The following is a 13,890-nucleotide window of genomic DNA, read 5'->3' on the forward strand; positions in this document are numbered from 1 at the left end:
AAGTTACGTTAAAACCAAGCACACCATTGTTTTTCTTGTGAAATCCCCAATAAGTTTATCAAGGTGTATCTATATAAATGCCCACCCTGTATATGCAGGGCTCAACAATAAGGACTGCCCGATGGCCCGGCGCCGGTGTGAGAGACGCTCGGGACAGTAGACAGGATCGTTACTGGCTCGATTGGGCCAGTGCTGCCTTGCCACTATTAATTAATCATTTTTAATTAATGAGACTATTTCCTGTGTACAGTTTTAGAATTGAGAAAGTTTGTGCTTTTAAGCCTTGAAATGCAAACTCCTCTGTGCTGTCGTAAACACCATATTGCTTTTTGGTTCCTCTTATCTGATGATGTGAGTACGTTATTATTTTGTCTGTAACCTGGTAACAACCAGTTCAGCAAGGAGACGGCAAACATGGTGGAAACATCAAAGTATGAGGCCAAAAGACAATATCTGTTTCTAACATCTTGGAAGTAGACATTTACAGGGGTACAACATGAGAAAAAAAGGAAGTGATGTTTTGCACAGTTTGCCGTCTTTGGATTTTGCTAATTATACATTTATTAACTTTTTTAAAATATTCAAAATCTAGATGCACAGATGTTATTTTTGTGACATTATTTAAAATATGTGGCTAAGAAATAGCTATTAACTTTTTTTTTTTTTTTTGCTGGGGCCAGTGAAAATTTTGGCAGGGCAAGTAAACATCTCAACCAATGGTCTGATTGGGCCAGTGGAAAAAGTTCTTGGCGTTGAACCCTGATATATATATATATATATATATATATATATATATATATATATATATATATATATATATATATATATATATATAGACATTTATCAGTGTCTGTGTGGCCTTTATATAAACCTCAGGATTGAGTAATGTAAGATTACTACAGCTGATTTATGTACTTTATTTTAGTATGGTTAAAACACTTTAGTATTTAATACAGTATTTTTTCATATGGGGTGTCTGCTATAGATTTAGCTTTCTTGATTAAATGATTAATTTAACTGAACCTGATTTCCTCCTGGAGCCCGGTTACCGCTGTGAGTCGCTGTTGCTGTGATTGTCCTCTAGATGGCAGTAGTACACAGCACACTGATAGCGGAGGCGCTGGAGTAAAAGCTCAGAACAAGCAACATAAAACTCGTGTTGAAGATGAGAAGAAACAAAGAGGCTACACTTCAGCTTTTATAAACTCTAGAGAGATTATTTAGCGAACACGACACAACTCCTGCCTTTATTCATTATATCCTGGCTCCTGACTGTCAATTCCTCTGTGAAAGCGATCAGGAATAGCGGACTTTTAACGTGTTCATATGTAAACAGGTAACGTTGTGTTTCTCTCCTTATTTATTAGTTCAGATTCCTACTTTCTCAATATTCAAGTGTTTTTCTCTCGGCTGTGTTCCTCTTCAGTGTCGGTTCCCGCGCTGTTTTCAGCTTTGTTTTTGCTTGGTTTTGGCCACTAACCTCTTTATTAAAGCTCTCGATGTAAAAGCTTCTCGCGGTAAAAGCACAGGTTATGATTCCTGTTTACTTTCACACATTCTTATACTTCAGGATTTGTCTGATCTTTATTAGCGGCAAATCAAATGCTGTGTTCACTAATTTCACCCTCATGGACAAATACTGGAGTCATTTATAGTAAATAGTGTAGTATAAATACAAAACATCCAACACTCTACTACATTTTCAACAACTATATCATATGGAATTTTGACATGACATTTTCCAGGCTTGGAAAAGTTTTGGAAAAACCCACAAAGTTTTATAAATGTCATGGAAATTAGTTAGAATATTATATAACAAATAAATTACAAGCTTTCCCAGTAATGGGTTGCGGCTGGAAGGGCATCTGCTGCGTAAAACATGCTGGATGAGTTGGCGGTTCATTCCGCTGTGGCGACCCTGGATTAATAAAGAGTCTAAGCCGAAAAGAAAATGAATGAATAAATTACAAGCATAGATAAATAAAATATAGTAAAAATAAAAGTGAATTCTAGTTTTCAGGTATTCACTATTCAGGTACTGATATTGAATAATCAACACTGCATAGTCTTCATTGTATATTATTTAATCTTTTTATTAAAGTTATAAAACATTTCTTGTGGCCGGATGTTTTAAACTGAAATATTGAAATGTTCACACAGTCACCGGCCTTAAAAAGACAGTTCACTCAAAGATCAAAATGTTCTCACTTTTTACTCATATTTCACTTGTTTCAGTACTATAGGAGTTATTAAATTATATTCTCTTTGTGTTCATTTCAAAAAAAGCATGTTTGAAACGAGTGAAGAGTGCAATGAAAATAGCGAACTATCTCTTTAAAAATGCATGCAGATGATAAACTTTTACTCCTTTATGATTAAACTCTATTGTAAACTATAATCCCAACATTGCATATCCTGAGATGTGACTATTGCGGATGCACACATTGCGATATCGATGCTGAAACGATATATTGTGCAGCCCTAACTTGAATATAGGTTGATTGTCTTTACTACTTTTCTGCTCTTGGCCAAAAACTTGCTTTCACATTGTTAGTGCTGTTTAAGCATTATCAATATCAATTCTACATAAATATAAAAACATATTTTAACAAAATAGATTGTTGCGTGTTTTATGATATCCTGTAATAAATTTGAACGCTTTGTTTTTCTTATTATTTACCATGTATATGTAGACATTACATTAATCAATAGGTCAAGAACATTTACTCGAAAGTCTTGGAAAAGTCATGGAGTTTTTATAGTAAAAATGTGTTTGATCCGGTATTCATCCATCTTTGTTAACATTATTTAAGTTAAACAACGTTAGTTCATGTTAAATCTCTGTTCATTAACTCATGTTAAGAAGCACAACTTTGGATTTTATTAAGGCATTAGTAAATGTTGAACTATGATTAATTTACAGAATTATTCAGACTTAATATTAGTAAATACATGAACTAATGGATTAAAGTTATTGTAAAGTATTACTGAACTATGAAATGTTAGCTTTGTGTAAAAACAATAATAGGCTGTAAAATTGACGAGCTAAAAATGACTATTTAGTAATGTACTGTAAATATGATGTGTATAATAACAAGCTGTAATTCACTAAATATATAGACAGCAGCTCGTTGTGTTTTTCTGGTTTATTTTATTGTCTTTTTGAGCAAGAATCAAGGTTTGATCCGTGTTTTATGTATTTAAAGTCTTAAATTTTATTCCATTTTCCAAAATGAATATACTGTGTAGGCATGGGACGATAACTGTTTTAAAGGTATACTGTGGTTTGGAAAAGTCAAGGTTTTAAAACCACCAAAATTTTTCTGCTACCTTTCCTATGGAATGTGTGTAAGATTTTTGTTTGTTTGTTTGTTTGTTTTTAAGTACAACAGTATCTCCAGCAGAAAAGATATCCAAAGATGCCGTTTTAAATTGTAAAGAAATCTGTTTCTCTGAAACTATCGAAGACAGCAGAAGTGATTCATTTGAATTATTCAGCCTGACATGTTTACTCAGGGTATCTGCGGGGTCTTAAAACGTGTTAAATTTCAAAAAAAAAAATTTAGGCCTTAAAAAGTCCACTGAAATATAGTCTTGAAGGTTTTAAATCGTCTAAATCGGGTCTTATTTTTCCATACAAAGCTATACCCAATTGGGCCAACACTCATCCAATCATTAACAATATATTTCAATTTTAAGAAACATTTATTTATTAACTGTGTTTGCTTATTAATATGGTTTAACAACACACTTTACATGCCAATTTGCACATAACAGCTGCACATATAACGTTGTATATAGTAATAAACATGTACATACACTTGTCAATCTGTATATTTGCATGCACTACTTACTTCTATTTTTTTTTTAAATATATATATTTATTATCTGTTTTTTGTCCTGTCTCTGTAATCCTGTTGCACTGTAGAAGCTCTGTCACCAAAACAAATTCCTCATATGTGTGAACATACCTGGCAATAAAGCTCTTTCTGATTCTGATTAAATTATCTTCCTTACAATAATAATTGTTTTGTAGGTTTTTTAAAGGTTTTAACTTGGCCATTAAAAAAATCTTTAGGGTTTAGCTTTGTGTAAGTCTGAAATGTCATTCATTATGGTCTTAAAATGGTTTTATAGTCTTAAATTTGACTTGATGAAACCTGTAGAAACCCTGTTTCTGCTCCAGAATATTTTAAATGTTTCTCAAAATAAACTATATTGTGTTCAAAGGGGGAAATTAGTAGTTTTTACCCAGACATATAAAAAGAATATATTTTAGAGTAGTAATCACAATACCGTGAAACCTTGATATTTTTATCAAATCAAATCACTTTTATTGTCACATCATCAGCAGCACATGTGCTATGATGAGGGAAAAGCTTAGGTGCTGGCTCCAGACAGTGCAAAATACAGATAATGCAAATACAACGACAGAGCAAAATACAGATAATGCAAATACTACAACATACAACAACATACTCAAAACAGGACAATGTGAAATTGGCAGTGTTGACAGTTATCCAAGCTTATCATACCGTCAGAATCCTATACTGGCCCATGCCTAGCTGTATGTCAGATCCTAACACTAAACAAGTGATAGACATTCCTGAAATACATTACCTATCATATACAAAGTGAGGACATATAATAAAGCATTACATTGGTAGCATACACTGAGTGAGCAAAAGGCTCAAGCCAGTGTGCAAGGGATTGCGCAATCTGACGTGAGGCACAGTTTGGGCTGCCTAACCTCGCTTCCTACGCTGTAATTAAACAGGAAATACGCAAAATCATTAACATGATTTCAGTGTCCAGTCACTGCTCAGATGGTGAACCGTTAGACTCGTATAAGGAGTCATATCGACTAGGGTTGTACCATTACTTCATCTTACGATACTATACCAGCTGAAGTATCACGATACTAAGTAGTATTGAGATGCTGTAATTCATAACTCAAATTATAAAGGAAATTGTCAGAAATACTATATTTTACATGTAATAATAGGTCTTGAATTTAATTAATAATTCCCTTATTATTGAAATATGGATTATTTGGACGTCAATTTACCTATGTATTCATTTTTTGTTTATTTTGTAGATATTTGACCAACCAAAAATACATTAAAATAAAGATGCAAACTACACCAAATGGAATTAGTTTCAAAAAGAGCATTTTTCCAACAAAATTAGGTTATGAAGAGCTCAAAGATTGTTCCCTGTTGCTATTTGGGGTTTTTCATCTATAGTTTTTTAATTCTTATCAGGTAACAATCCAACGTAATTCAAAATTTCAAATAGATTGTCACGGTTGTTATAGCTACTAAATCATATTGAGAGGAACAGAAATGAATCGATTCAGATGTGCGTTTGAAACGTCAGAAAACATCAGAAAACTTGCAACCTTAAAGGGCTCCAAAGACTATTAAAATGAAATGGTCTATTGTTGCACAAACGTGTGAGTAATTTAGTGACTTTTCCACATCCAACATTATCTATTGTGGACAGACCGTTAATGACGATACTAGCGATTACAAACTACAGCGGCACTGCCAGTATTTTGAAGCCATAGTATCGCAATACTACTATAGTACCGGTAAACCGTGCAACCCTAATATTGACACTTGACCACATGTCAGTTGTTGCTGAGAGGTTGTCAATAATCCTAAAGCCTAGTTCACACTACATGACTTTAAACATCAGCAGATCGCTGTGCTGTTCACACTACATGACTTGATTTTGTCTTTTAGTTTGTTTAACAACTTAATTTTTTTAGTTTAGCAACTTTATTTTGAAGTTTAACTACTTTTTTTTGTTTAAAGGGCACCTATGGTAAAAAATCTACTTTTCAAGCTGTTTGGACAGACATATGTGCATGTATGGTGTATAGACCGTCATATTGGGGTGCTATAAACACACCCAGTGCTTTTTTTTCAATTTAACAACATAAAAAACGGTGGACCAATTGGAGCAGTTTTCAAACCGACTGCAACTTTACGTAGGAGAGCGGTCCCCCCACCCACCAATATTGATTGACAGGCGCGTCATCATATCCTCAGTTTGTTGATTCACGTCCGCCATTTTCAGCGCGAGTCGAAGCGATATCACTAAAGGAACACCCTAGCTCTATTTTTAGATGCAAGGCTCATTGGGCTCAACACTAGATCAATATTCTCCACATTATCGCTCTAATCGGAATTATTGGTTGTATCTTTAGGTAGGTTTGCAAACATGTGTACGTCTCATTGAGTCTACCTTATACTTCAGCCGTTTGCATTTCTCACGATCCCAGAAGCTCCCTGTGATCTTAACTAGCATGCGTTTTAGAATTCTAAACATACGTTTCTATCAGGGTACACTCAAGTCGACGGCTGGGTGCCGCGGACCTGCAGAAACCTATGTAAAATGCGTGGCGCGACGATTCGGGACACTTCATGTTTCTGCCGCGCCACAGAGAGTGTCTGGTGTGCCGTGTCGCGGCTTCGAGCGTTAATTCAGTTAATTCAGTGTGCGTGGTTATTAGTCTTGGTGTACAAGCTCAGCACTTAAAACTAGCACACAGTTGGCTGTAAAACTGTACAAAGACACATATGATTTTGTACTCTCTGCTTGGTCTGTGTCTGAGCCGTATATGTACGACTGAATGCTGATCCTCTCACTCCTGCTCCTTTCAGTCTGCCTGTCAGACTCTGTTGCAAACACAGAGCGGGTAAGCTCATGGCCCTGCCCTCTTGTTACGTTGGCGGGAAGCCGAAACTAATCTACATGTGAAGCAACACACCCATAAATCAGCGAACTGTGGACACGCCCCCAACATGACACTTTTTAACACATTATAATAAAAAAATCTGAACTGTGTGTTAAACTGAACCTAAACTGGCACACTCAGAAGAACCATAATATTAATATTAAATCATAAAAAAGAGGTAAACTATGTGCCCTTTAACAACTTTATTTTTTAGTTTAACAACTTTTAGTTTAACAATTTTATTTTTATTTTTTTTAGTTTAACAACATTATTAATCCCACCTGGGGCAATAGGGTGTATGCCGAAGCATGCTAATAGGACTTTTAATTTGCCAGTAACCTGGGTTAATAGTTTCCAGTGAAGTGTATGCCAATGCAAAATCGGCACGTTTAAGGTCTGTTTTCTTTAAAAATCAGCGATCTTCACTGGCTGAGTGATATCCGATATAAAGTGGGTCTCAGATTGTACAAGAAGCACTGCATTAAATTACATTTTCCCTGCCATGTCTTTATAATATAAGCATTTATTTTACCCCAGTATATTCAATGGAGCTTCTGCGCTAGCCTGCCGATTCTGACGGGTGAGTGGGAGTAATCGGCTTTTTGTCTCGTTTTAAGCTTAAGCAACTGAATAAATGCCAAGGTCTGTTTAACTGATTGTATTTGAATTACATTACAACATCGATGCTGTATAAGGAATCGTATAAAATGGAAAAAAACTCACAATCACCGGAAGTTTATCAGTATGGGAACAACACTAGCTCGGCATGTACTCTATTAGAGTAGTAGCACTTCATGATACAACAAACACATAAAGTGACAAATCACTTACAAACAGTATTAAAAAACACAATCCAGCATGCTTCATAACAACTTCATAAATAGTACTAAAAAACATAGGAAAGACCCATGTATTAAAAATGAAAATTTAAAACTTGCTAAAATGTAAGGTTGTAAAGCCTTGTTGCCTCAGAAACAAAGGCAAATATATATGTGTATATATATGTATATATATATATATGTATGTTAGAAGAGCATTTGATGCTTCTAAACCTTCTTCCAGAGGGCAACAGAACTGAAGAGGCTTCAGGGGATGGGAGTCATCTCCAATCACACTTTGAGTTTTCCATTGCATTTGCTGTTTGTGTAACTCTGCTAGACTCCGTTGAGGTAAACCAATAATCTTGGAGCAAGTCTTGATTAAGTTTTGAAGGCGATTTTTGTCTCTAACAGAAAGTGAGGAGAACCAGTATAAAAAGGAAAAGCTTAATAAACTCTCGATATAGGTGGTATAAAAAATTCTCCGTATATGTTTTCTACACAGAAAGAGTTCAGGGAACATACATTCTCTGATGCGCTTTCTTAGCAACAGCTTCTGAGTTCTGCTGGAACTTTAATGTACTCGTGTAAGAAGGCCACATTCCCTTGCAGCTCGTCCATCTTATGTCTAAGTAAGCGCACGCTGGATAGTATAATATTGGGCAATGTCTGTAATGCGCTTTCAACCTGCGCTTGACACCTCCACGCTTGCCTCTTCTCCTTTTAGCGTGAATTCTCGACTTGACTTGACTTGACTTTGAGTTTATTAATCCCCAAAGGGAAATTTACATCACAGCAGAGCTCTCCATGCTAAAAATAGATAAATAAATTACATGTATATAAAAACAATAATAAAATTACATTTATACTGCACACCCTAGCTCCAAAAACAACGAGTAAACACTTTACCATAAATAATATCTAATTCAGTTCAGCACAATTCATCTACTATGACTTTGGTTATATAATCTGATCACTGTTGGTAAAAAGACCTGTATCTTTCTCTGTAACTCCGGGGTTGAATTACTCTTGTACTAAAAGAGCTTGCACATGCTTGGACTGTATCAAAAAGGGGATGACTATCATGGTTCGTTATACTGACAAATTTGTCCAGCATTCGATCGTGTGCAACCTCTTCTATGGTAGGTAGTGCACACCCCACAACAGAACCTGCCCTATTATAAGCTTATTTAATTAGTTTTTCTTTCTCCTTCTCCAACAGTCCCTCTCTCCAGCAGGTTACAGCGTACAGGATCACAGAAGACACCACAGAATCATAAAAAGTTTTTAACCGTGTCTGACACACACCAAAAGACCTCAGTCGTCTTTATAAATGAATGCGACTCTGACCCTTCTTATACACCTGAGTTGTATTTTCAGACCAATCGGGCTTGTTGTTTAAATATACACAAACATACAATGATCTCCTTGCCGATGGCTGAATTCCACAATAGTTCCATACACTCTCAGAAGTGTTCCTCCATAATTCCACAGGAATGCCGCACATTGGATGTGTGGACCCAGGAGCTGAGCGAAGGTTCAGGATGAATTCACGTGTGAGCTCTTCGTTGTTGATTTGTCCCAAAAGAGAAAAGCAAGGCTCCAGTCAGAAGACTAAACAGCTGATACGAAAATCGCTGTGAACTCGACATCTTCGCTCAATCACAATCACAATCGCTCAATTAATCTCTGTGGTGTTCCCACTATGTAAAGGATCTACAACAGGCATGTCCAAGCTCGGTCCTGGAGGGCCGGTGTCCTGCAAAGTTTAGTTCCAACCCCAATCAGACACACCTGGGCTAGCTAATCAAGCACTTACTAGGCTTTCTAGAAACATCCGTGCAGGTGTGTTGAGGCAAGTTGGAGCTAAAATCTGCAGGACACCGGCCCTCCAAGACCGAGTTTGGACACCCCTGATTTACAAGAACTTGTTCGCCAACAGCTCAGTCAAGCTACCAAACCACAGCCAGGACTATTGAGGGAGGAGACATCTGAAAAAGCTAAACACTATTGGCAAGAGGGGTCTGGATGCAGACCTGGTGCAGTGCAATCTGAGCTGCATCCGATGCTTTTTAATGCACTCACCTAACCCTACCCGTAAAAGTGACGTCACTCACTCCATTGAGTGCATTGTGTCTGGCATTGCATCACTGAGTGATGCAATCTCAGCTTGCATCATAAAGGCTGCATCCAGATACTATTGCTATTGGCTGCTGGTGTGCTGATGACATCACTGACAGCGCTTCAAGCGTTCAAGGGAGCATTTGAAAACATCAGTCAGCTGATGCGTCAGCGGATCAATCGCTCCTCTGCAAGGTTCAAGTGGATAGATGTGGCTTTAACACTAGTACTACAGAGGCAGTCAGAGAGTTTTTAATTTTTATAATTTAATAACTCTTTGAAACAGTGATGTGCGGTGAGGCGCTCGCTCTTTCAGGGTCAGATTTACAAATATATGCACTCAATTTATTTGCCAACGTCTTATTTACATTCAAAGCTTCTATTGAGATATTAAAATTAAGCTTTGAATGTCTGTCATCATGGTGGCGGAGTAGGTAGTGTTGTCGCCTCACTGCAAAAAGGTCGCTGGTTTGAGCCTTGGCTGGGTCAGTTGGCGTTTCTGTGTGGAGTTTGCATGTTCTCCCTGTGTTTGTGTGGGTTTCCTCCGGGTGCTCCGGTTTCCCCCACAGTCCAAAGACATGCGGTACAGGTGAATTGGGTTTGCTAAATTGTCCGTAGTTTACGAGTGTGAATGAGTGTGAGTGGATGTTTCCCAGACATGGGTTGCAGCTGGAAGGGCATCCGCTGTGTAAAAACGTGCTGGATAAATTGGCGGTTCATTCCGCTGTGGCGACCCCAGACTAATAAAGTGACTGAGCCGAAAAGAAAATGAATGAATGAATGTCTGTCATCATATTTTATGACACCATTACCCTACAAATATTATCTTTTGGTAATACAGCCTATAAATATGTAGTTAAGATACTAGAACATGTTGGCGGCAATAGCCTAGTGGTTAGAGCGTTAACATATAGCACCTGGGTGCTCGCGGCGACCCGAGTTCGATTCCCGGCTCGAGGTTCATTGCCGATCCTTCCCCTATATCCGCTCCATATACTGTCCTGTCTGTAAATCTCCACTGTCCTATCAATAAATGTGAAAACCCCTATAAAAAAAAAGATACTAGAACATGCAAAGGTCTGGGCCTCGCTTTCATTTTCACTTTCAAACAGGAGCTATATAGCGGCACAGAATATGCCATTTTGAAAGATGAAACTAAAGTAAATTTATCAGAAGGTTATGTTAGCAGGAATTTGCTCGGCAAAAATGCACGCTTATTTAAAGTCACAGCAAAAAGTAGCAGACATGCATGCAGTCATTTTGAGCAATATGGTAATTAAAGGTAGAAATGCTCAGTTCGTTATGGTTTTGTAATGTAAACAAAAAAACAATGTTAGAAATACACATATATTTAGGAAACATCAGGGTGTTATAGATATGTTTGTTTTATTTCAAAGTAGCGGTGGTCAACTTTCACTTTCTTCACCTTTTATAAATGATTCCTTTTGAAGCAGTCTGTTTTTTTTTTTGTTTCAGGCCTGATGGAGGAGACACACCGTCATGAGAAAATGAGTGAAAAAACTGACTCACTGAAGAGAAAAGACAAGAAAAAGTTCACCTGCACTCAGTGTGGAATAAGTCTGGCAAAGAAACATGGTCTCGAGTATCACATGAGGATTCACAATGGAGAGAGACCATTCACATGTACTCAGTGTGGGATGACTTTCAGACACTCATCAAACCTTAGTAGACACATGATGATCCACACTGGAGAGAAACCATACACATGTTCTCAGTGTGGGGAGATTTTCAGACACTCATCATCCCTTAGTAAACACATGTTGATCCACACTGGAGAGAAAAGACACAAGTGTGATCAGTGCTGCAAAACATTTTTGATGGCATCAGGGCTGAGGAGACACCTTGGAGTTCATACAAAGGAGAAGCCTTATTCATGCACTGTGTGTGGAAAGAGTTTCACACGTCAAAATCATTTAGGAATTCATCAGAAGATCCACACCGGTGTGAGGGAGTACATGTGCTTTAAGTGTGTGAAAACCTTTCGTACGGCTGAACAATTGAAAGCACATGAGAGAACTCACACTGGAGAGAAACCTTACATTTGTTCACACTGCAACAAGAGATTTGCTTATTCAGGAGCTCTGAAAAGACATGAGAGGATGCACGCTGCAGAGAAACCGTACAAGTGTTCACACTGTGACAAGAGATTCAGCTTTTCAGAAAATCTGAAAAGACATGAGAGGGTTCACACAGGAGAGAAACCTTATAAGTGTTCACACTGTGACAAGAGATTCGGTGGTTTCGGAAACCTGAAAAGCCATGAAAGGGTTCACACTGGAGAAAAACCTTACAAGTGTTCACACTGCGACAAGAGATTCAGTTTTTCAGAAAATCTGAAAAGACACGTGAAGATTCACACTAGAGAGAAACCTTGTAACCTTGGGGGTGAAAAAGTCACCACATAAACAGCATATCTGCTTTGTTGCTGTTTAGATGATTAATTCACACGCAGGTGATAATTGTATGAAGAACACAACGACCCACTCAACATCCAAGTTAACTCCAGAACAAATGGACAAACACAAACTTTCTTCCAGACAGAAATAAATCCTTTCTGAATTTCATATATTACAAATCAAGAGATCATCGTCAAAACGATAATAGCAAACTTTTAATTTTGACACACTTGAGATTTTGAGAACCAAGTTGGGGCACCACTGGTTTAGATCATAGGTCTCAAACTTCTGGAGGGCTGCAGCTCTGCACAGTTTTGCTCCAACCCTAATAACACAGAGCTGATCCAACTAATCAAGGCGTTCAAAAGAGTCATGAAAACCTTCATTAGTTAGATCAGCTGTGTTTGATCAGGGTTAGAGCTAAACTGTGCAGAGCTGCGGCCCTCCATGAACTGAGTTTGAGACATATGGTTTAGATGATGACACTATGCTATCCGAACCATCCCCAGGCCTGTTTCCCGGATCGATTGAGAAGTGTGAGTGCTGTGAATCAAGCTCAGGCGTGGTTTAGTTGGCCGGCCCTGGCTCCGTTGGAAGAGGTGTGCCAGAGTGCAGTTGACTTGTTCTCAGGTGCCTGAGCCCGAGCCTGAAGACGAGATGTGACTTTTAAGGGACTATTTCAAATGGATTTATTAATCGTTCTTACTGTTTAATGAACATGAACTGTTGTAGTTTATTAAAAACGCAAACCCCTCACTGCATGACAGCAGCACCTTTAGCAAACCTCCTAATTCCTGAAGCACGAGGAGTTTATGATTGTTTATGAGCATCAAAATGGCTGATCTGTTCGGCGAAATATGTGACTGCGTGTCGCTGCATCCCAAACGACTAAAACGATATGACTAAAGAAATCTCCACTGTGCTGAGCGAGAGCGCTTCTTACTGAACAGCGCATAATCGATGACGTAAGCATGCTCGGGCTCGAATGCAATGTGAGTGCAAGCTGTCGACGGAGATGGGAGGGGGGACAAGCGTGCTTCGGCCCAGTTCAAGGCAACTGTACATAGTGTGAGTACACCTTTAATGTACCTTTTACCGAGACTAAGTTTGATACTTGCGGTCTCTTGCTGTTTGAAAAGAGTGCTGATATAGTTCACTGAGGTTCCAGTTAATCTTTGCTGAAGTTGGTTGATGAGAGAGAACCAGTTTGCATCCAAGAATCTTTGATGAATTTATAGACAAAGCCGGAGCCTGGCACAGCTTGGGGTGTGGTTGGAGAAGACTTGGGTCTACATCTTCCACTGTGATCCCTGGTTGATCGGAAGAACTCTCTGGGTGGTGGCCTTGGTCACTACCTTTTATAAGGATGGTGTTGTACCACCCAGGAGCTGAGGCGACCAATAAGAAGTTTTCCTTCCCATGAAAACTTTTACGCTTCTTTGTTCCTAAGTTTGGTGATTTGCATATGCATTCTGGGTGAAATTAGCTCTGCATGGACATCAAACACAAACTATTTATGATTTTGTTTAACTGGTAGTGTAAATTATTAATTCCAGTAGTAATATAACACAGAATATTAATACATGAGCAAGATTCTTGTTGCAAACACTTGATTACACATAGAGAGGGAATAAAGAGTTACGTTAAAAGAAGCATAAGTATTAAGTTGGGTTATATACGAGCATGACCATGTCCTTGTCCAACAGAGCACACAGCATGTTCCTTTCCCTGTTGTGAATACCTTTGGAATCGGAATACACACAGACAATTTCTTTTGCTGCATGGGAGA

At 38.0% G+C, this 13,890-nt stretch overlaps 1 protein-coding gene across 1 annotated transcript; it reads left to right on the forward strand.

The window, feature by feature from the left end:
- The first annotated feature begins 1,169 nt into the window (after positions 1-1,169).
- LOC130220656 (zinc finger protein 501-like) lies at positions 1,170-13,628 on the forward strand. The gene is made up of 2 exons (XM_056452875.1): positions 1,170-1,336; positions 11,161-13,628. Exon 2 carries the CDS (start codon positions 11,166-11,168, stop codon positions 12,108-12,110), a length of 945 nt encoding a protein of 314 aa, XP_056308850.1. The 5' UTR covers positions 1,170-1,336; positions 11,161-11,165; the 3' UTR covers positions 12,111-13,628.
- Positions 13,629-13,890: the final 262 nt, after the last annotated feature.

Source organism: Danio aesculapii, chromosome 3 (assembly GCF_903798145.1).
Source record: "Danio aesculapii chromosome 3, fDanAes4.1, whole genome shotgun sequence".
Classification (NCBI taxonomy): domain Eukaryota; kingdom Metazoa; phylum Chordata; class Actinopteri; order Cypriniformes; family Danionidae; genus Danio; species Danio aesculapii.